At 36.9% G+C, this 21,327-nt stretch overlaps 3 protein-coding genes and 1 long non-coding RNA gene across 5 annotated transcripts; 2 read left to right on the top strand and 2 right to left on the bottom strand.

Annotated features, from left to right (window-relative positions):
- Positions 1-33: 33 nt before the first annotated feature.
- LOC143429326 (uncharacterized) lies at positions 34-12,709 on the top strand. The gene is made up of 5 exons (XM_076904864.1): positions 34-169; positions 2,538-2,804; positions 11,044-11,232; positions 11,335-11,470; positions 12,417-12,709. Exons 2-5 carry the CDS (start codon positions 2,582-2,584, stop codon positions 12,553-12,555), a joined length of 687 nt encoding a protein of 228 aa, XP_076760979.1. The 5' UTR covers positions 34-169; positions 2,538-2,581; the 3' UTR covers positions 12,556-12,709.
- On the bottom strand, positions 7,075-19,046 carry Eif3a (eukaryotic translation initiation factor 3 subunit A). 2 transcript variants are annotated; one of them, XR_013102516.1, is made up of 6 exons: positions 18,857-19,046; positions 15,526-18,195; positions 15,205-15,437; positions 14,869-15,107; positions 13,909-14,458; positions 7,075-7,085 (listed from the first exon to the last, which is right to left on the bottom strand). XR_013102516.1 is itself a non-coding variant. In XM_076904863.1 (5 exons), the coding sequence occupies exons 1-5, from the start codon at positions 18,903-18,905 to the stop codon at positions 14,362-14,364; spliced, it is 3,288 nt and encodes a 1,095-aa protein (XP_076760978.1). In that variant the 5' UTR covers positions 18,906-19,046; the 3' UTR covers positions 13,517-14,361. The 2 variants fall into 2 exon arrangements, 1 of the variants encoding a protein (XP_076760978.1); XM_076904863.1 differs by lacking the exon at positions 7,075-7,085 and having other exon boundaries at positions 13,517-14,458.
- On the top strand, positions 19,001-19,711 carry LOC143429328 (uncharacterized). Its single transcript, XR_013102517.1, has 2 exons — positions 19,001-19,082; positions 19,495-19,711. It is a non-coding gene; the product is annotated as an uncharacterized LOC143429328 (long non-coding RNA).
- On the bottom strand, positions 19,405-20,980 carry LOC143429327 (putative DENN domain-containing protein 10 B). The gene is made up of 4 exons (XM_076904865.1): positions 20,545-20,980; positions 20,016-20,447; positions 19,823-19,940; positions 19,405-19,737 (listed from the first exon to the last, which is right to left on the bottom strand). Exons 1-4 carry the CDS (start codon positions 20,779-20,781, stop codon positions 19,466-19,468), a joined length of 1,059 nt encoding a protein of 352 aa, XP_076760980.1. The 5' UTR covers positions 20,782-20,980; the 3' UTR covers positions 19,405-19,465.
- Between the last annotated feature and the right edge of the window lie 347 nt (positions 20,981-21,327).

Genomic DNA, 21,327 nt, shown 5'->3' with positions numbered 1-21,327 from the left:
GCGAAAAGGCCCAGACCGTCGTCTTTGGCGAGGCCCGGCAAGCCGCGGAGTAACTGCCGCGTCAAGTTCTCCAAGAGGCTTGGAAACAACGACTTCTCGCAAAAGGTCAAGCAGGGCGAGTTCTCGAGGAGCCTCAGCCAGGTGCACTTCGTCGAGAGCCAGGGGCAAGGTATGTACATTTAACCCCTTCGCGATCCGATTATTTTTCAGTTTTATTACCAACAACTCCCTACTATTTTATCCTTTATTTACTGACGAGACTTTTAAGTTCCCTCAGTTTCCTCACGGTACACTGTTATTAATTTAAACGCTTTGAGACTCATCGAGACATTGAAGTCCGTTTCTATGTAATCAATGATGATGACTGGTGATGACTCATAATAAGAATTCCGCTGTACCTTATACCTATAACCGTTTGCACTCGTATTTATATTTGAGAAGACTACCAAGCAACTCGGAATTGGTTTTCATATTCGATCAAGATGAAAACATATTACATCTGAATTTGCCGGTTTCGTGGGAAAAATAAAAAAACTACACAAATTTTACCAGAAACTAAAAGCTGTGATACTATTGTAAATGTACATATAATAATAAAATACGTATACGCGGCGATATAGCGACATACCAGTGCAAAGGGTTAAACTGTTTTATTCGGATCACTTTCATTTGTGCAATCATACAATTTTCTGCTGGCAACGAATGGGTTGAAAGGACGCTGTTCAAGTTTCATAATGCCTTTAACTCTCAGAGTAGCAATTATTAATAGTTGATATTTCTCTAAACTGTATAGCAATGATTGCAAAGCAACGGGAACAAAAAATGGTACGTTTACGCTATAAAAGGTTAATGTAATTGTGATGAAATGTTGATGATAAAAGCCAGCGCTCTTTCACGATAATGCTTGAAATAATTATTATTGTGGTGCTGTCGTTTAATTAAAGTTTCGATATGCCGAGTGAGCTGCGTGAACGTTTGTTACTGTAATTGCCCTTGATGTACTCTGCGCCTTAACGAGATCAAAACATTGCGATCGTTGAGAATATTTCGTAGACGGAACTTTGGAATTCCTCGTGGTATAAATTCCGGTTAAACGACAGCGCATCAGTTATGGCTTGCAGGGCCGAGGGTTAAAGGGATGGCGAAGTTCGTAGCGTGAAGTGCATGTTGTTCGAGGCGCTTTCACGCCCGTGGATTTTTTCTAGAGGACCGGATAATTGTTGCGAAAGCGGCATAGTTTCTGTGGCATAATTTAAATAGTTGCCATCGTCAAGTAGAGTACCACGATGCCCACGCCGAGAGCGTCTCGTTCCCCGAGTATGGAAGCGGCATCCGAGTGCATAACGTCGACGCTGGTTCACTGAAAAGAGAAACCGTTTTGAGAGAAAGGAAAACGTTCGCCAAATATGAGGTGCCATTCCGATGGTCCGACGAAGACAGACGGATGTGTCGTATTTGGTGGAGAGATATGCACTGTCTCCGTGCGGTTTTCGCGTTTACACGTAAAAGGAAACAAGTTATTCGACGCATTTACGATCGGCGAGTTACGTGACGCAGATAAAAGATGGACGACATTTCTGCGCGTACGTTCTTCTTGTGTATTGTGTTTACTTCAGATCGGATAGAAATTCTAAAGGAAATTGCAACAAGCTCCACGAGGTTCACGAGGTGGTACCGGAGATATCAAAAGGTTCGAACCTCTGGGCTCTATCTACGTATATGCGTATGCCCAATGTTGCGGAAGAATTTTGAACAATTTTACTTCCACTAACTTTGGACGCTCCAGGATAGCTGGCGAGAAGTTCTCAAGTTTCCAAGTTTCTAAAGGTTTCAGAAAATACTGAAGATTCGTACGATTCCAAAAGATTGAAAAGTTCCAACACCTTGTTCTTTACATACACTATTCATAGATGCTCAACACCTTGGCATCTCAGAAAAAAAAAATAGAATATATATATATTTATATATATATATGTATATGTATAATATAATACTAATATATATTATATGTATAATATAATACTCGAGAGTAATTGAAATCTGTCAGAGAATACTCGTTGTTACCAGCGGAATCCTTGGAACGGTACTTTTCGAACTTTCTATGGCTTCTTATAATCCTGAAACTGTGAAATCTCTAAGAAGCAACGTAGCCTCTGGAAATAGGAAATAGGATTCAATAATACCGCGGGACATCTTAATTTAATGAACATTAAATAATGTCTGATGAATTAAGCATCGCATCTGTGCATCGCGAATCTCGTTTTCCTTTTCCGCAGCATTTCTTTCGCCCGTGAACTTCTCCCAATCGTACCTTCGAGCTGTAATCATTTAATCGTAAACAGAATGCGCGCATACTTACCGTATTCACCGTAGTTTAATTGCACGGAGGAATGCAGCGTGCACGAGCTTGTTTCCCGTCGCAGTATATTGTATAAACTTCATCGAAGTTTCATCGGTTGCTCGGTATCGGAATGAAAGGAATGCGGAGCCGCGCATCCGGTATGACTCGCCGCTTCTTTCGTTCCTCCTTTGTCCAGTGATCTCGAACTACCCGAAGGCTGGCTTGCCCCGTGATCCAAGGATGACGTCGATGTTCCGAAGGGGAACGATCTTCGCCACGTTCTTCCTCTCGTTACTGGGCGGCGGACTCGTTTGCGCCGCGTTGGTCACGCAACATTGGGTGGAGGCGCGACCCTTAAGGACTCCAAACCCCCAAGAGAGCGCGGGAAGGGTTCATTTCGGCCTTCTTCAAGGGAAGAAGGAACTGAACGTCGCCTACGGATGGAGAACCTATCACATATCCGGTAAGTCTTTCTCTATTACTGATGGCGGTTAAATAACTGTTTTTCAGATAAACGTTATACTCTTTTCCCAGATGATTGTAAATATAATACAGTCAACTAGAAGAAACTTGGAAATAAATAAAATATAAAATCAGTTTGATTCGTTCTGCGTTATATGATAATTGCATTCTCAGAGCAGCAAGTTATGCGATACAGAATTTAGAATGGACAATAAAGTACAAAATGATCGTCATTTAGTAATTAGAAACGAAGTTTGATTAAAGTTGAAAAATCGGTGATTTCACGATCTTATACCTGTTGGTTGTTCGGCTGATAGCAATCAATAATGTTGCCACCTTTTGAAATGGTAGAAGTAGATCTACTATTATTATTATACGTGTAGAGAAAATATTTGAGATGAGATCAAGTGCTAAACGATCCAGTGCTCTTCATATAGTCCACACAGAAAGATACTCGAGTTTCCCGTATCCATAATTTCAAACAGTAGTAAGTAGTTCTGACCAGTGGATAATCTGTTAGGTGTAACGTCACGGTTGATGGATCGGATTAGCTTCGACCCTGAACAGTTAATACTCTCTATCTAAAGACACCATCGTTTCCTTTCCGTATCGTTTTTCTACGATCTTGCTGTATTTTGCTTCACCAAGCATGGCTGTTGTATTCGTTGTACGACCACAAATTCATTACTCGCCGCTAATTAAACGCTTCAACTCCTTTATGGCCAATTCGCGAGCTCCTCTGATCTTTCACGATTGAGATTGCGTTTCATCATTGAGTGGGTATTTTCAATTTCGTTCCAATAACGGATGGTTATCTCGTTTTTTTTTTATTCATAATTGTATTAACAGTTTCAGCGTGTTATCGCACAAAAGATGCATTCACTTGTTCTTCGATTCAAGCTGGGGGTTCAAGGGCTGTTTTAAAACAGGCAGAATGTGGGCTGCAATATTTACTGCGCCGTGATTACCACTCGCAAGTGCTTACGGAGTGTCAGTGCTGTTTACTGAATTTAATTTACGATGAAGTTTATGAGTTAAAACACTGGCCACGTAGTTTTTCGCCAGGATCGTGCACCAAACACGGATACTTGCCTGTTAAATTATTCAATCTGTTCCCCACTGGTTAATCCGAGTTTCTGACGAGTTTCTCACCAACCATGCGTTTTACATAACTCTCCATCGCCGCGGAGGTGATATTATCTTCGGAAGAAACACCGAGAACAATAAGCTAGTTATATCTGTGCGTAACTTCCAATGACAGTAATCGTCCGTTCGATAATGAGTCTGTAACTTTACCAATCCCGAGTCTCACTGATCAATGTTAATTCGATGTCGGGTACCCGGTTTAGTTCAACTTCTTCTCTGACAGAGTTCAAGCTGTTGTTTTGCCGAGATTCGAAACAATCGTTGAGCACTTTGAACCGCGTTGCTTTATATGAAGCTGTGTACGTGTAAAAAGGGAGAAAAGTACGTTAGGGACTGATCAGAAATTCTCTTATAAACGTACAATATTTTATTAAACGATACAATTTTATGGTTTACCGTTTACGTGCAATTTGAATAAAAGTTCTAATATATTCTTATAAAGAGAGCTAGATATTAATAACTAGCTAGATATTAAACAGATGCTTAACTTTGCGTTAGTCTAAAAACGATATACTTAATAGAAGTAACGAATTGATGTTGTTTGAACTAGATTTATCAGTCAGTAAAATAATAAGCGTTTATGCATGCAAATGATTTATTTAGTTCTCTGTATTTAAATCATTATGGATTTAAATACAGAGAACTAAAAAAGGCACAAACGAGAAAATTAAGTATTCCGCGTTATGCGTTTCTACATTATAATTTCCCTTCTATCGAAATGAAATGTAATAGTTGAAGAAAGGAATATTTTTCAATTCATGTGTATTAAAATTTTGGATATAAACGTCCCAGTAACATGAATCATCCTCCATTGCGATAATTAATTCAGCTTTTGCGTTACATACATTTCAATATTAAACTAATCAACGACTTTACTTGTAAACTATGATGTCACTCAAATAATTATGAAGCGCGTTGTATTTTGTAGAGCTGTGTATGTGTAGGTAAAAAGGGTTTGGAGGAAAAGAGAAGGAAGGTTTAGTCCTGGGCCTGCGAATGGACTTACCATTGTATAAGCTACCCATATAGAGGAAGCCACGCCTTAGACGTGAGGATATTCGGAACAGATCAGAAATTCTTTGATATTATATAGGAACGAAGGCGAAAAAAGAGTAGTTTTAAGAAAGTACACTATACCGTGCGTGTTAAGGTTCTGTGGTCCCTCTAATGGCAAGCGAGCGACAATACTAACAATAGGGCGTTAAACTTTGATTCTCGTTCTGTGTACAAGCACAATGTCCTGCGTAACACCGAATAATATCAGTCGGCGAGTTATCGTCGCGGGAACCGCACAAGGAAGATTCCCCACCGCTTCAGGTGCCCAATGTGATACTGGTGCTATAAATTCTGCCGGATAGTTGTCCAGACAGGGGAATCTCATTCGGCATAACTGTACCTGCACGCGATTTCTGCCAGCAGAGATCGTAACCGCGCGTATATCTACCATAAATCTACCATTCGATAATCGCTGTGCTCGCATCAGTTTCGTTCGTACTAATCGCTTCGATTGTCCGGGACCTGTTTCGTTTTAATGCTCGCGAAATACCGTTTGTATTCGTCAACGTCCAATCCATCCTCACGATGAGAATCTAACGACGAGCCCCTACGATTTTCAGTGGAATTTCGTTGTTTCAAAAGATTCATCTTGGATAGAAATCATTTCTTGAAATTATTTTATGATGGTTCTTGTAACGATAAGACAAATATCACAAGTGGTAATTAATTTTTCGTTTATCGTAAGAAGATATTTACGTATTTATCTTCTTTCCTGTCAAGGTCAAACAACAAACCTTTCAATAAGAAACACAATACATTATCGATCGCGCGCTGATTAACGAAAGAGAAATTAAAGCTTCGAACAGAACAGTACTCGGGGCGAAAGAATTTCAACAATGATATTAACCCTACCTTTGTTATCCAGCAATGAGCTTTTCACCAGCTTCCTTGGTTGAACACGAGGCGCAACAAGGCTGTTTATAATGCTCGCGTGTCCCGTCATCCTGATACTGAAATCGTTATTGCCTCGAGGAACTGTTATCATGGCATAAGCGGTGGTACAATGTCGGTCGAGGGCATTCGGGCGAGAACGTTCGTTCCCTCGTAGCATCTTACCCTGAATGCGGTCTCTGGTTAGCGCACACGTAATCGACGAAGCACACTGCCCGGCAGCTGAAACATTTGAATAACAATTTTACTGGCTCATCACCGTGTATAACGGTTTGTCTCACGCACTTTACGCGGTACAATTTTCGTGAGACATAGACACGAGAAGGTGAGAATGTAGGTATCGTACCAGATGGCGTCAGGGTCTCTGTAACATAGCACAATCGTTACCCTTGGCAAAGGGTTTCAAAAAAGATACTTAACCTATTAACTAAGACAAATTAAAGCAACATATTAATTCATTTGTATACGTAGACGTTTTTGGAAAATAGAGATCGGTGTTAATGGCTTAAGTTACAAATTTAAATAAACATAAATGTAATACGCTAATGATAATTACGGGTTATGTTAATGTTGTATTATTGTAAGCATAGTGGAATTTGAAAATGGGACAAAGAGTTAGGAAAGGTGAGGTAAAATTAAAGTTGGCGAACGAAAACGTAAACAGAGAAGATACATTTTCTTTTCGAAGAATATTCTCGCTGGTGTCACAGTCGCTGTGGCTCGTTACAAAGATAACATTCTTGTTTTAAGATTGCCCTGTTTACGAAATCTAGTGGAAGAATGATATCAGATTATTGTAAAGCTTGTAGAGTGCCTTTTTTATCTTCTTACTATCTGTCTATGCCAGAAATTTGGATTCTTTTTTGTAAAACCTTCGCGGGTTGGACGCTCGATGTGCAGAACAAATTTCGCCGTAGCATATCCTGCCACTTCCGAGATATTCATTTTTGTCCCAGAAACCGTTCCGTGCAGCATTCTCGATCTGGCAAGACAGTATTTCCTTCTTCTCAGCTTCTGTTCAGTCCCAAAATTTTTCCCGTCTAACCAGAACTTCATATTCCAGTCTCGATCCACGGAAAAGTTTAATATACAGTAAAACCTCGATTATTCAGTGGAAAAAAATTAGAATTTTTTTGCAAAGTTATTTATTTTTTATACAATTCAGTCCGATAATTTTAATCAGTTTCGTCTAGTAAATTCTTGCAAATTTAAAAAGAAAAAACTATCTCGATTAGCATTTTTTAATTTCTAAACTAAAAACTCTTTTCAAATTAAATGTACAGGCAGTAGCCTGTGGCAGCAACCTATGGAAAATTATAAAATTTAGCAGAACTTAAACGTAATTAGATCTTCGTGATGAAGCAGTTTGACCCAGTAACAACGAGATGTGAAATATCAAACGTAGTGCCATTCTTCTTATAAATGATTCAGTGTCGAGAAAGATAGTATTTTTTTGACCAACTCTTACCGATTTACTAATAACTGATAATAAATATCAAATTTCTATATCTAGAATTTGAAACAATGGAAACTGTTCCGATAACCGAACACATACATAATATTGATTAATCGGATAGCTCTTTGTATTGTCCTATGAAAAATATAGTTTGTTTTAAAATATTGTATTAATATCAAAAATATATCAATCTTTTTTATAGTTGATAACCTGTACAATTAAATAACCCACCAATAATGAAACATTAATTACCAAGTAAGACTTTCCTAATTTCTACATCTGAAATCGATCATATTTTCCAAATCTAACCTGTCAGCCCTACATCGCCATAATCCGACAACTTAAACAATCCAATTTTAGTTAGAAACAGGCGAGGTGTCGAGCGCGATGATGCTCATTAGAAATTCTCGTTGCAGTCAATGTATATTGAAACATAAAGGATCTGTTGCATTACCTTTACCAACGGATTCTGTATCTAACTATACGTCCCTGTGAAAACAGCTAGATTGAACGATCGTCAAATCGAATTCAGCTATTCTTTTTTTTCCGATGAGAATAATGGGACTGCTGGCACGCGTCATGAGAAACACTTCTGTTTCATTGGGCCGGGGAATGATCTCGAAGGGACACGCCGCGAGAAACACGTGTGCGCAATGATTTGATCACGTATGTCAAGACAGTTGCGACGCGTGCACGGTCAACCATCAGGTATAGCTACTATACCTGACGAATCGTGTTTCCTCGCACGTGAGGTCAATAACAGCCTCTTCGTATAATTATACTTGCAACACTGCCATTGTTATGCGTGTCACAATAGGATTCGCGTAATCGTTTATCAATCCCCTCTGCCTCTGTCTGGCTTTTGCGATATCCTCTATCCGAAAATCGAAAAAAGTATTGAACACGTCAATACACGCGAATAGTATGTTCTCTTTAATCGTTCATCGTACGTGTCATACATGTGCTAAACAACAACAGCGAATGGAATGGAATATCTGAATCATTTCTAATACTCAGTTCTTTTCTTTTTTACAACAAATTCGGTAGAACTTTATTTTTCTGCTGAATCGTAAGTCTTCTCTCGACAGTTAAAAGGTTTCAACAGTTATTAATTAGCGTGCTGTGCATTTCCAGACTATGGATTTAATAGAGTAGGTTTCTGCAAAGTGGAAGAACTTTAAGTTATAATTTATCAGTTCAAGAGATCCCCAAACAATTTAGACGTCATTTTTTTCTTAGGCGGGAAGACCCCAGATTTTCTGTCGAATATTCTCACAATTCGTTTAGCTCGCGAAGGGTGCGTAACAACAGACGACTTAATCGTTTAAATATGTATAAATTTTCCTAAGAATGTATTATAAGAAATATTGTAATAGAAGATGAAGAATTTGAATTCTATTGTGAAATTTAATATCTTCAATTTGATCACAAATGAAAAATAAAAGGAATCCTTCTTCGTCGCAGTAAGTTCAACGACTTCACCGTTTCACTAGCCACAGAAATTACTTAGCAGTGGAACGTACAATTAACAATTCGGAAACAAATCTAAAAAAGGTTTGCAGCTAATCTTTTTTCGTTCGAAATTTCATTAGTAAAAAAAAATTTTGCGATTGTCGGTGGTGAGTACAAAAAGAAGTGGTTGAATAAAAAGAAAAGCTGCTTCGGGGAAAGATTCTGAAAGCGGCCGCGACGATTCTAACAATAGGAACAGAAACTGGTTCCTGAGTGTGCAAAAATTCGTGACCATGCCTCGTAGTCGACTTTCACGTGCTCGGCTGCCTCGTATCATCGGCTGCAATGCTAACCGCAAGGAACATTAGAATCCCTTTTTCTGGAAAACTTTCGCGGTCAACGAAACTCTTGGATCGTATTTCCCTGTTTTCTTGTGTTTACAATTGTTGTTATCGATTCTTTTCTTCGCTCTTATATGTACGTTTTGTACTTACTTTCTTTCCTTAGTACTATTGGGTTGACAAGGAAGTATTTTCAATGTTGTAGTACAAAATAAAACTTACTTTTTAAAGCTGAATCTAAAATAACAAACGAAATTACATACAACAAAAAACAGCCGCAACACAATCTATGTGCGAACATCGAAATATTAGGTTCTGTTACATCAAGAGTTATTTTTCATGTTCAAAAATATATAGAAATCTCTTTAGAGTTGATAAAATTCAATAACCCTGATACTATTTCAATAACGATTTAATATTCTCTACTGGATCTTTTAATACCGATAGATCTTTTCTCTCTCATACTTTTCTCATTGCATGCTTTGCACACTTTTTGTATTTAATATCTTTGCATACATTATTCAATTTTTTAACTAAAATTCATTACTGATTTCTACACCTTCGTTAACACGTTCTCCCCCCAATTACTCATCACTTACAGCAACCAGGGGATACCGTAGGTGTATTCCGATCCTCGCCATACAGGGATACATTTCAGTAAAATTGATTCTTTTGCGTACTATCCAAAATTCCATGCAAATAGAACAGATGTTCTATTTTATGACGCTTTCGTCGTAGATACGGTGATTAATAACGAAAAATACTAACTATTCACGATGCTGGAACCAAGTAGTTTGACTAATATTGAATATAATGAAAGCGCAGTTCTTGAGAAATTTCTTGGATGTCGTTTCGTGGACACGAGCTGTTAACTTAACGACTAATTAAATTGCCCGTTATTTGCCATGCAATATAACGCAATACAACGAACCGACTAAGAGAAGAGTATTTACTGCACGCTTAATTATTCATTATGCGCTACGATAACTTCGATTTGCACGTCAATTCAGCGTGCGATTCGGTTTACTTAAGAAAAAGTGAACCATTGGTAGGAATACATTTTTTTCACGGACATTAATATAGAGTAGCGTACAATAATATGCTAATTAAACAAGCTCTTTAATCATTTATAATAATAATGATGATGATGATGACGATGATCATAATAATAATAATAATAATAATAATAATAATAATAATAATAATAATAATAATAATAACAATAATAATAATAATACTGACCTTTTATACGGGGAAAGTTATCGGGACGACGCAACCAAAACAAAGAGCTTGGGTTAATTAGACGCTCGGAGATTCGGCAGTCGTACGTCGATGACTTTATTAAATAAGACTAGATACCAGTGGGCCACGAGCTACCCCACCCTCTCTCCTCCCTCGCGATAAGATCCGTGGTTCACCTGAATCTCGCGGTTCGGGGAGGGGAGAGGAACGAGACGCAGTTAGGAGCTCTTATTGGCTCGCTTGATTTCAATAAATACAAACAATCTTCAGCAATATACATTCAATTTCTAACACTCTACTTTGTATACATTTCAATTAGTTACGTGCAGAATTTAGTTTTAGAAATCACATACTGGCTGCGTAATTAAAATGACGATAGAATGCGCATCAGGCACAGAACAAATGCTTCTATAAAACGGGGAAGGATCACAAAAATTAGCAATTATACTCGTTAATTACATCAAACTGAAGTTTTGGATTAACGGGTACACACATTGAATGCAGTTGACTGATTAAAGTTAATTCGAAAAATATAAAACACTGAAATATCAGAAAATAACTTGCGGATAGCTGACTTTTACTGATGGAAACGTTCTGATTGAATGTATGTAACGTATATTTGTTAATGTTAAACACGATTGTCTGTTTCGTTTCAGTGCCTCAAATGATCAAGCAAGACCCAACAGTGATGTCCTGGGGTCTGTGGATTAGTACGTTAACGACAACCTCGGCTGCGCTAGTCACTGCGGGTCTAGCTGCTCTACTCGCTGTTCTCAATACAGCCACTTCCCCCAGATCCAAGATTCTTTCAGATCCTGGAGTGTATTTCATAAATATTCTAACCTGTAAGTATAAAAAGCCCTTTAATTTAAATTAAATTTCTAATATAATCGTTTGTTTTAGCTAAACTAAAAAGAAAGTATCGTATTAATTAATATTTATTTCAGTGTTAATGTGCATGGCAAGTACTAGCACATGGCTTGCGCAGTATTATACAAAGCTATACTTCAATATCCTTCCAAAAGAGGACATTGACAATATGTGGACCAGTGAAGGGTCTGCCGAGCTTGGTTATTCATTTTGGTAAGAGACCTTTCATTCTGTCCGATAGTAAGGACGCATTCATAATAACAAAAACTCAGTCAAACTTCACCGATGATCTCGCGTTTTCGTAGTTATTGGCAAGTTTTATGCACGCCATTCAATACTATGGACGTTTTCCGATTTCCAGTAAAGTTTCAGGCCTTTTCGAATCAAGAATAGCGAGCGTGGAATGGAGGTTTAGCTTGTATCTTGTTGAAATACTTTTCTGTTTAAATTTTTATCGTCGAACGTTTTATTTTTTAAACACCCAAGTTTTTTGCTTGATTTTTTGTTTTGCTGCAATTCCTTTAAAGAAATTTTGTTACATTTTTATCATTAAAATTCAACTTAACGGTTGTCAAATGACGATCATAAATACAGAAAAAATGAAAAAAATACAAAATTATAACTGTAAAAATTTAATTATTTTGTTAACTCAACTGATATTTGTCAACTATTGAATAAACATAATTTTATGCAGATTCATGTGCTTACGGCGCTAAGGCGGTTAAATAAGTTAAAATATACATTTGTTTACAGGAAGAATGACAAACGAGTTTAAATGTTTTGAGTCGTCATAATTTCATAAGAATTTATGTAAATATTGTTAAGAAAATTATGTTGCGACAGAGAATTCAAATCAATAAGGTATTAAATTATAACACGCAAATATTATAATATCATAATTCAGGGTGATGAATAATATTCACAAGAATAGTTTTATACCAATAATTAAGAAATGGCAAATTGAAAGCTGTGACATTATTGAAAATGAAAAAAAACGAACGAAAGTGAATATTAAAGTCATTTTGTATTGTTGTACATAACCTCTCTTCTGTAATCAGCGCAGTTATTTTTCCCTTGAGGAAAGTAGAATATAAAGGATTAATTATATTTTTAAAGGTATGATTCGTTCTCTCTGAAGTTCAATCGTTTGTTGTTTCAGGCTCGTTGTGTGTGCCGGTGTGGTGCATTTAATCAGTATAGCATTAGTTGGTTGGGGCTCGGGACGCGACAAGATAGAGCGACTGGAGACAATTCCGGCGCTGGAAGAAAAGACAGCCGCGGCAATAATGCTGTATTGAATATCCCGGGTCTCTTTAAGGATCCAAGACTCAAAGAGAAAAAGAGATCCATCAAAAAAATTACACACGGTAGTGCTCAAATCTGTTTGCGTACGTCGGGGCAACAGGAGTCGATTAAACAGAAAGCCGGCTGCGGTATACAATACATATCTACTGTTCATGAAACGATAAGTTCCTAGATGTTTGTTTAGAGCGTCGTACTCTTAGAGAGAAAAGGAAAAAAGTTAGCATATTTAAAATTAGAACGGAATTTAACAATACCAGAATAAAATTTGTAGAATCACGATGGAAGCATGGAAGTGGTACAATTCAAATATAATTCGATATTACATTTAAGATTAGGACTTCGCAAAATGTAGTATGTAAGAGAAAAGAAACACGATCTACGCAATAATTCAATCGGAACGTACTTTCCGCTCGAACGTTGTATTTAAGCCGCGCAACTAATTGTTCGTGTGCGTCATAATATGCGCGAAATTTGAAATACTTTAAACAAAATGTATGTTACATAGGATGTTGAACTATACTGTATTTTCGTGTAATAATTTCGAGAAATATCTCGTTACAGATAAATACATTTAGTAGCTATACTTGCGACACTCATCGTATGCTTTCGTTCTACTGTAATTGAACCATATTCATCAACAACTTGTTTATCCTTTTGCGCGTTCTAAATATCCATTTTTTAGAAACATTTATTAATCCTTAAATTAATTTCGCATTTCTACATTTTTAAGGAACTGTCAACATTTATTTCGTACGATTAACAATTAAGATCGTAGGATGGCGTAGGATGACGTTTTGCCTTTTAGATAGATGAATACAAAAAATAGATCGTTTGTTGATAAAACAGCGTGTTTCTTGTGTTTTTCATGTGTTTGTCGTTTGTGAAAGATACATTGACTTGTTTCAACTATTTGCTTATTAAATTTCACAGGATGTAAATAGAAACGGAGCTTGATACTCGGTAGTGATTTATTTATTACGTAGTGTCTTAGTCATTAACTATATCATAAATGTAATAAAACAATTAAAAACACAATACGGATAAGACTGGTAGATCTCCATTTATATCATGATAAAGACATTTACTCCTATCTTCGTTTGAAATCTCTGATGTGTGTTGTATAAGCTAAAAATCATTGCTTCTTATGTGTGCGGAAGATTACTATGTATCTTTGAAAGTTACGCAATTGTTCTTTCCATCTTTTCTTGCCTTTTTCCAAGAAAACAATACCACACGATGTATATCGGTTTTATAAAAAAAAATTAATATAAGAATTAAGATACAAGAGAACTTTATTAACGTTTTGAGACTTTTTTTTCTAACTTTTGCCATCAGTTTTGCCCAACGAATTCAATATAGTTAATATTCCTACAACTCACCATTTCTTTTGCTCTTCTATATCGATTCATATTTCATATGTATATTATGTCTGAGCATTCTGAATATGTTCCTGCATTTGTTTCGTAACTCTAAGACATGTTGTAACACACTGGGGTAGATTTAGAAAATTTTCGTTTATAAAAAAATCATCGTTACCGCCACCTATTAATAATTATGGTATCATTTTTCTCTTATGTATAATGCATACGCAAATTGGCTCTAACCCACTGATCTTTGTGCTTAGCTTTATTTCCTTTATAATGTTATTATCGTACTATAATTCGAGAGGAATGAAATGATGCACAGAACAGTAGAATTGGGCTCATCAGTAATTTCAGGCAAAAATCAAACTGCGTATTATGCACTGATCTCGAAGAATAATGTACATCGCTTGTAACAGATACCTGCCGAGTTGTATGTTAACGCCGGCTTACATGTGACCAGCCATCATCCTCTTGAGGTCGTCTTCTTGCGATTTGTACCGGTGGCAGCCTATCTTCTTTAAGATCATCGCGTCTAATAATTAAAAAAGTATTTCTTATATTAGATGCGCGCGCGCGCGCACACACACACATTATTAATTTGTACCGTATTAGTTTTTCATATGTCAGAATTTCACTATTTATAGTTAAATATAAAAATGGATAAACGAAGAATTTTAGTATTAAAAAATAACTGATAGTAGTAACAATTTCAGATATTGTTACACATTATTGCTTTATATTACTCTCAAGGCAGATCATTTTCATAAAATATTTATTAATAGTTGAAATAATCGAAACAGAAAATTATACATCTTTAAATGATAAATTTAGTATGTATAAAAAATTAAGGCCAGGAGGTCTATTCTTTTAGGATATTTGTAGAAAGAGTTTATATTATTATAATGAAACGATAACAAAAGAGGTTAGTGAGAATATACTTACTTTTCATCGCGTCTCGGTAAGTCCCGAGGCGTACTTTGTATCGTATCCGTCTTGTCCCGCCAATTTTGACTATTAGTATTACGCATTGCATCTTCACGACGATGGCCGCCGCCGCCACCACCACCACCACTACCACCACCACCACCACCACCGCCGCCACTACCACCAAGGCGACGATCGGACATTCTACCACGACTACGAGGTCCATCAGATATCGGGTCACGTGAAATATCACGCATCTGTGAAATTAGATAATTGAAAATATCCACAATACAATAAAAACTTTTTCTCTTGAAAAAGCACTTTGTACGTTATAACCGAACATTTTACACTTACCGAACGTCCATCCATTCCACGATCTTTATCTATTCGATCTCTGTCCCTCATATCATCCTTATCGTACTCATCTTTTCTCCATCTTTCGTTGGTATCTTTCTTCGATTTATCGTCATCCTTTCGCCACTTATCTCTCGTGTCAGTGTCTCTTGCGTCGCGTCTCTTCCAATGGCTAGATTCCTCTTTAATACCATCATCTTTTACTTCAACAGGGCGACGCCATGACATTTCCACTAAAATACCAAATGACAAACATAAAAAGATATAACAGAATTATGTAAGGTGTAACAGTAAAAGAAAATAATGTAAAACATCACGTACTTGGTTTTTCTTGCATACGGTGACGTTCTCCACGTCGCCATGTATCCGACACCTCCTTCTCTTTCTGTCTGTCCTCTTCAAGTTTTCTCTCAATCTCAGCTTCTCTAGCTCTAGTAATCTCTGCCTGTTTCTCGATCTTGGCCAAACGTTCAGCTTCTTTCGCCTCTTCCTCTGCACGCCTCAAACTCTCTTCTTCCTCTCTCTTGGCCCTTTCCTCCTCCAAACGACGTTTCTCTTCCTCTTGCTTGACACGTAACTCCTCGAGGCGCCTTCTTTCAAGAGCTTCAGCCCGTTCCTTCTCCCATTTTGCTTTTCGTTCAGCCTTACGTTCCATCTTGCGTTTCAATAATCTATTCGCTCGCTCTTCGTTAAGCACCTTCTCAAACTCCTTTAGCTTCTCCAAATAAATACTCTTACGTTCAGCTAAAATCTTGGCCAAAAATATATCATGATCCTCTTTCATCCTCGCCATTCGTTCACGAGTCGCTACAGCTTGATTTCTTTCCTCGATAGTTGCCTCGATTCGTTCAGCTTCCTGCTGCTCCCAGCGCTTCTTTGCCAGCTCCATTTTCTCTACGACCGCTTTTTCTATCAGTGGTATCTCTTCTAAACGCTTCGCGCGTTCCAGGTAATCGATCTTCTTCTCCTGAGATTTCAACTTTTGCTGCATCTCTCTTCGTTCCTTCTGCAATTCCTCTGCTTCGCGAGCTGCGATTTGTTCTGCATCTAATTTCTTGATTTCGTCCTCGTCTAATTTCTTCAATACCTTCTGACCGTGACTAGTCTGAGATATTTGTTGCATTTTCTCCTTAAGATGGCGATCCTTGATCTGTTGTATTTCACTTTGTTGCCGTTTCCTTTCACGTTCTTCTCTTTCCTGCTCAAGTCTCTTTTGTTCTGCCAACATCTGCTGCCTCTGCAATTCCTCCTGCCTTCGCATCTCCTCCTCCTCGCGAACCGTGTTAATGTGCTCAATATACTCTTTTCTTTCCTCTATAATTTTATGCCTTCCCAGGATTCTCTGGTGCTCCTTCATCTTGGTCTCGTGGTAATGGTTCACCATGGCAGAACGTAATTTCTCACGTTCCATTTTCTTTTTGTTAGGATTAATGATATTGATCGCCCGGTGTAACACGGTGGCCATATTCACGAGCTGACAACGGATTTGCTCAGAAGGCATTGCTTGCAATACAGGACCATCAGGATGGTCTTCTCTCTGAGCTTCCGACAAATCTACCCCGAAATGCACACATCTTTTCCCATGATTAATTCGTATTTGCATATCGTTGTATCGTACACAATCGACTAACAAACGCTCCAAGTGAAAGTCTGTCGTGAATTTGGCCAGTTCCAACAGTCTGGCAAATTGTATAGTTTGATAAACTTGCGATATTTGATGAACTAGACGTACTAGCGTGACGTCTTGCAAAGCTGGAACATACTGAACCAAAGGACTGTTCTCATCCTGCTGTAGCGTTTGAATGACGGTGTCTACTCGACTACACAGTTCTAGAGGGTGAAATTCAACCTCCAGCCATGAATACAGTTCTTGCAGTTGCGGAGACGCTAAATTAACAATGTTCAGGCGAACAATATCTTTAAGCAAAGAGATTCTTGTTGGTGGTTGAGTAAGTCCTAAAAGGGTGGCAAGCTTCTGAGCTTTTTCTAACGGACTTTTGTCTGTTTCAATGAAACGATCGAATTCAGGATGGGCTGACGGCAGTGGAATAGACAACGTCGCTAATAAGACACGATTGGCCATTCTTTGTTGTTCCTCTAGAGACATGTTCTTTTTCATTTCACGGGACAGCTGTAATAATTTAAATAATGCGGCAGCATGAAATAGATAATTTCCTGCTTTCCAGAAGACCATAGCCAATTTCTGATAATAATTTGCCATTGTTTTTGGCACCGGAAGCTTCTTAGACAAATTCATCATACCATGTACATCTTCAGAGGATTTGAATGCTTCTTGCCACAGTTCCATTTGTATCGCGGAATCAAGCTGATTTAGTCGCGTTTCTAGATTCAGCTGTTGAGTCTCAGCTCTATTCATGGAAACGTTTGAAACCATTGGTGGTAATTTACATATCTCTTCTAAATGTTTTCGCAACTTTTCACACAATTTACGAAATTCAGTCTTACGGTTATATTCAAGACAAAATTGGAAGGCCATGCGTGCGATATCATGATACAATGTTTCGACGTGAGCATTGGTTCTCAGTAATTCCAAGCACTGACAATAAGACTCCCATAAGAATTTCACCCATGGTGTTAAAATGGTGCGATCGCTTCTGTCTTGTGCATCCTCACCGCTAACTGCCGACAGTAAAATACTTTCGGGTGTGGCTAAATTATCAAGATCATCTATGTCTATGACGGCTTGTTGACTCTGCTTCCGTGCTTGATTCGTTTTTTCCTCAGCCATACGCAAATATCCGCGTATGACGTTCTCCAAACTTCCAACATTTACAGATTGGAACATATTTCGATACTGAAATAGGCCCTCCTTGGCTATGTGCGACTTTTTCAGTTCTACACATAAATCTAGGTACTTGAACATTATTGGTTCTAACACCGACTCTGACCAGTTGTACGTCCATTTTTTGTTTCGGAAGACTTCTTGCAAGGTATCTAATGCACGAGCAGGTTTTCCTACTTCAATGAATTCTGTGGGGAAAAAAAGAATGAAACATATGTTTTTAACACTTGCCAAAAAATGTCTAATCAGTCATAGCAATCTGTCATAATTCACTCCGCTACTCTAATTGACTATATTACAATATATACATCCATAGTTTATGTAACAGAACAAAGAAATAGTTGTACTGTCAAAGTCAATTGAATGTTAATAAAACGAGCAAAAATTTCCAAAGGAAGGCTAGTATAATGATAAAAACAACAAACGGAAGAAGTTTAATTTGTAGCATGTATAAGGTTTATTTAATGTAAACGTATGCTTTTTCCAATGTTCGTAAAAATATCGAATATTTTAGCGTTATGTTACATTTGCAACAGATAACCTCACGGAACAGCCTCTTCTTATACAAAGTATTTTAAAAAATTTGACTGTTCTAGGTACATATGGTTGGACGAAATGAATATTTCGGAAAAAATCAGACAGACGTGACTATAGGCGACTTGAACGCGATACAAGTAGGATGCCCTATTTACGATAATTAAGTAGTATCACGAAAACACGCGATCAAACCAAACAATGAGAATTGAGAAATACTAGGACAACAGGGTTAAAAGAATTTCTTGGGTCTAGATTATCCTAAATAGCCATCGGCCATGTCATATCATGCTTGTTGCAGAATGGTATACGTACCGTTCGCTCTTTTCAGAGCGTTCTCAGGTCTTTGTCCATATCGCGCCATTTTCTCGCACGAATACGGTTAATTTCACACCATACACGTAATCACGGAATCCAGAGGATTTACGTGGAAAATTTAGAATCTACACTTTTCACTACGCGACGTTTGTCACGACAGACCTCGACCGCGTGTACCGGATGAAAGGCGGCCACTATATAGAAAAATGGCTTCCCGTAATAGGTTAGTCAAATCAGTGAACGTTTGACTCAAAGTGTTCCTAATGTGATTGACATAGTGATTAAAAATGTCGTAAAAATGGCGCAGTTCAGTTTATTAGTTCTATTGTAAAAATAATAAATTTTTATCGCAAATATTTTCTGACGTCGATTAATACGCGTAGTTAAGAATAGCAAGCAGATTTGGCGCCAGATGTCGTAAAGATCTATTTTCAATGATTCTGTCCCTGAATTGAATGACCTATGACTTCAAGAGATTTCAGTTTTTAATTTCTTTTCCGAATTACAACGCAACAATATATTTATTATGTGGTACTGTGGTCGCGTAAAATGATTTACTTAGTTATATTATACAATAGACGAATATATTTAGAATAATGCACAAATTCACACGAGAAACAAATTTTCTGCCACAGCCAAGTTGATCAAAAAATTTTCAACTGCAGGCGCCAAATTCTTTTCCTTCAATGTTTGGGCGGACACCATCTTCCTTCCATCAGGCCCTTGAACTACAGCTAAAGATTTTAATTGGTTTAACAGATCTTGAGTTTTATCATTTATTTCAGATATTATTTGACCTTCTGTATAAGATTGACTTTCACTTAATTGTATCATAAAGAGAGCTATTTCTTTATGCGTTTTTGTCATTGTTAGGCTCTCTAGAAAAATCAAATGTTATTTTCATATCATATTTAACACTTACTAAAGTAAATAATATATTTTAGTTGTATCTTGTACATATACCTTTCGCATGCGAAGCAACTGTAATTTCTCTGGCTGGAATATTTACAAGTAAATCGAACAAGTCTGTTCTTGACGAAATAGAACTGTTTCTACAGCCAGCGATGTAGTGCGAATGCTCCTGGAAAAATTTAATCAATTGACATTTATTACTATTTTAAGTAACAATAGACAAGTCGATTAATATAATACATGCTTTTAGCTCCGCCAGTTCATTGTTGTTTAAATCAATCCATGGGAATAAATTGTCAGCGACTTTGCGATGCTTCATCAATGCAGGAAATATCACGATCCATTTCAAAAGTTGTTCCAGACTATGATGGTAAACTATTATTCTTGTTTTTAGAAGTAGAGCCGTATATATTAAGATTGTTTCCAATTCAAATGTTTTTATCATTTCTCTGACATTTATGTTTATCGTGAAACAATGGCTATTGAAATCGTCAGAAACAAATGTTCCATTTTCTTGTGTAGAGCACGACCCTTTTGTAAAGACAGAGAGATACAATTGTAATATTTCCGTCGGCTTCCCAGTCTTACAATACATTTTACTAAGGACTCGTGAAAGGACTTCATATTTTCGGGGATTAAAATCCTTCGCAAATAAGACCAATGCGAATTGCTTTACCTATTTGAAAAATAATTTCAATTGATTTTTATTGCATATAAATATAATCATCTAAATGTTTCTATTTCAAAAGGGAATTAACTTATTCGTAACTTACTTTTGGTAATTTGTCAGAGTCAAATACTTCACTACAGTGTATGTAGAACCAATCATATTTGTGCCTTGAAAATACAAATACTTGGGACGAATTATGTTCTGATTCTAAATTACATTTCCTTGCAACCATAGTTTTTTGTGATTCTGAAACTGTCGGATAAGACCACGTCCATAATATATCGCCGTTAGAATCTTTTTCAATTATGCTACATGATAATAAATCCGTAAGAGGAGCCATTTCGTAAACGTGTTTCTAACAGGTGACTCTGTCAAAGTGTGTTAAACGGTGAAATGACCGGACGCTTTATCAACAATTTATTTCGATTATAACAAATTCAAATACATATATGCCATTATTATGTTTGGGTGCAAGTAATTATATTATATATACATATTGGAATTTGTTTTATCGAGTTGACATTTCTTAAGGTTATGTTTGATACCAATTATATTTGAAGTCGTATGTAGTGTGATAAAATCATCATGTGCTGTCATCTGCGGAAAAATTTAGAATTAAATATATTTGAAAGAATTTCAAGTATTCAATTTGAAACTTTCAAAGTGCAAGGTCATATTTAATATTAATTATACTATTGTTATATATTTAATTTACAATGAATAGTGAACGTTTAAGAATTAGTGTAGTGTTATTTGTTTATCTACACGGATTTTGACGATTCAGAAAGAAACATTAAAAGATATAGGTAACTTTTTTCATTAAATCATTCAATTTACTTATTCTACACATGTAGTAACGTACATAACCTTTTCAATATACGCTATA

Source organism: Xylocopa sonorina, chromosome 11 (genome assembly GCF_050948175.1).
Source record: "Xylocopa sonorina isolate GNS202 chromosome 11, iyXylSono1_principal, whole genome shotgun sequence".
NCBI classification, from domain to species: Eukaryota; Metazoa; Arthropoda; class Insecta; order Hymenoptera; family Apidae; genus Xylocopa; species Xylocopa sonorina.
Note: the sequence above shows the minus strand (reverse complement) of the source record. Positions and strands in the feature narration are given on the sequence as shown.

Bases quoted from the DNA above. Each gene is read 5' to 3' on its own strand.
- LOC143429326 (XM_076904864.1), top strand. From the start codon at position 2,582: ATGACGTCGATGTTCCGAAGGGGAACGATCTTCGCCACGTTCTTCCTC. The intron at 2,805-11,043 runs GTAAGTCTTTCT...GTTTCGTTTCAG, and splicing joins GAGAACCTATCACATATCCG to TGCCTCAAATGATCAAGCAA. The intron at 11,471-12,416 runs GTAAGAGACCTT...TTGTTGTTTCAG, and splicing joins GAGCTTGGTTATTCATTTTG to GCTCGTTGTGTGTGCCGGTG.
- Eif3a (XM_076904863.1), bottom strand. From the start codon at position 18,905: ATGGCGCGATATGGACAAAGACCTGAGAACGCTCTGAAAAGAGCGAAC. The intron at 15,108-15,204 runs GTAAGTGTAAAA...CTAATTTCACAG, and splicing joins GTGGAATGGATGGACGTTCG to ATGCGTGATATTTCACGTGA. The intron at 14,459-14,868 runs GTAAGTATATTC...TTTAATTATTAG, and splicing joins TTACCGAGACGCGATGAAAA to ACGCGATGATCTTAAAGAAG.
- LOC143429327 (XM_076904865.1), bottom strand. From the start codon at position 20,781: ATGGCTCCTCTTACGGATTTATTATCATGTAGCATAATTGAAAAAGAT. The intron at 20,448-20,544 runs GTAAGTTACGAA...TTTTTCAAATAG, and splicing joins ACTCTGACAAATTACCAAAA to GTAAAGCAATTCGCATTGGT. The intron at 19,738-19,822 runs GTATATGTACAA...TGATTTTTCTAG, and splicing joins AGTTGCTTCGCATGCGAAAG to AGAGCCTAACAATGACAAAA.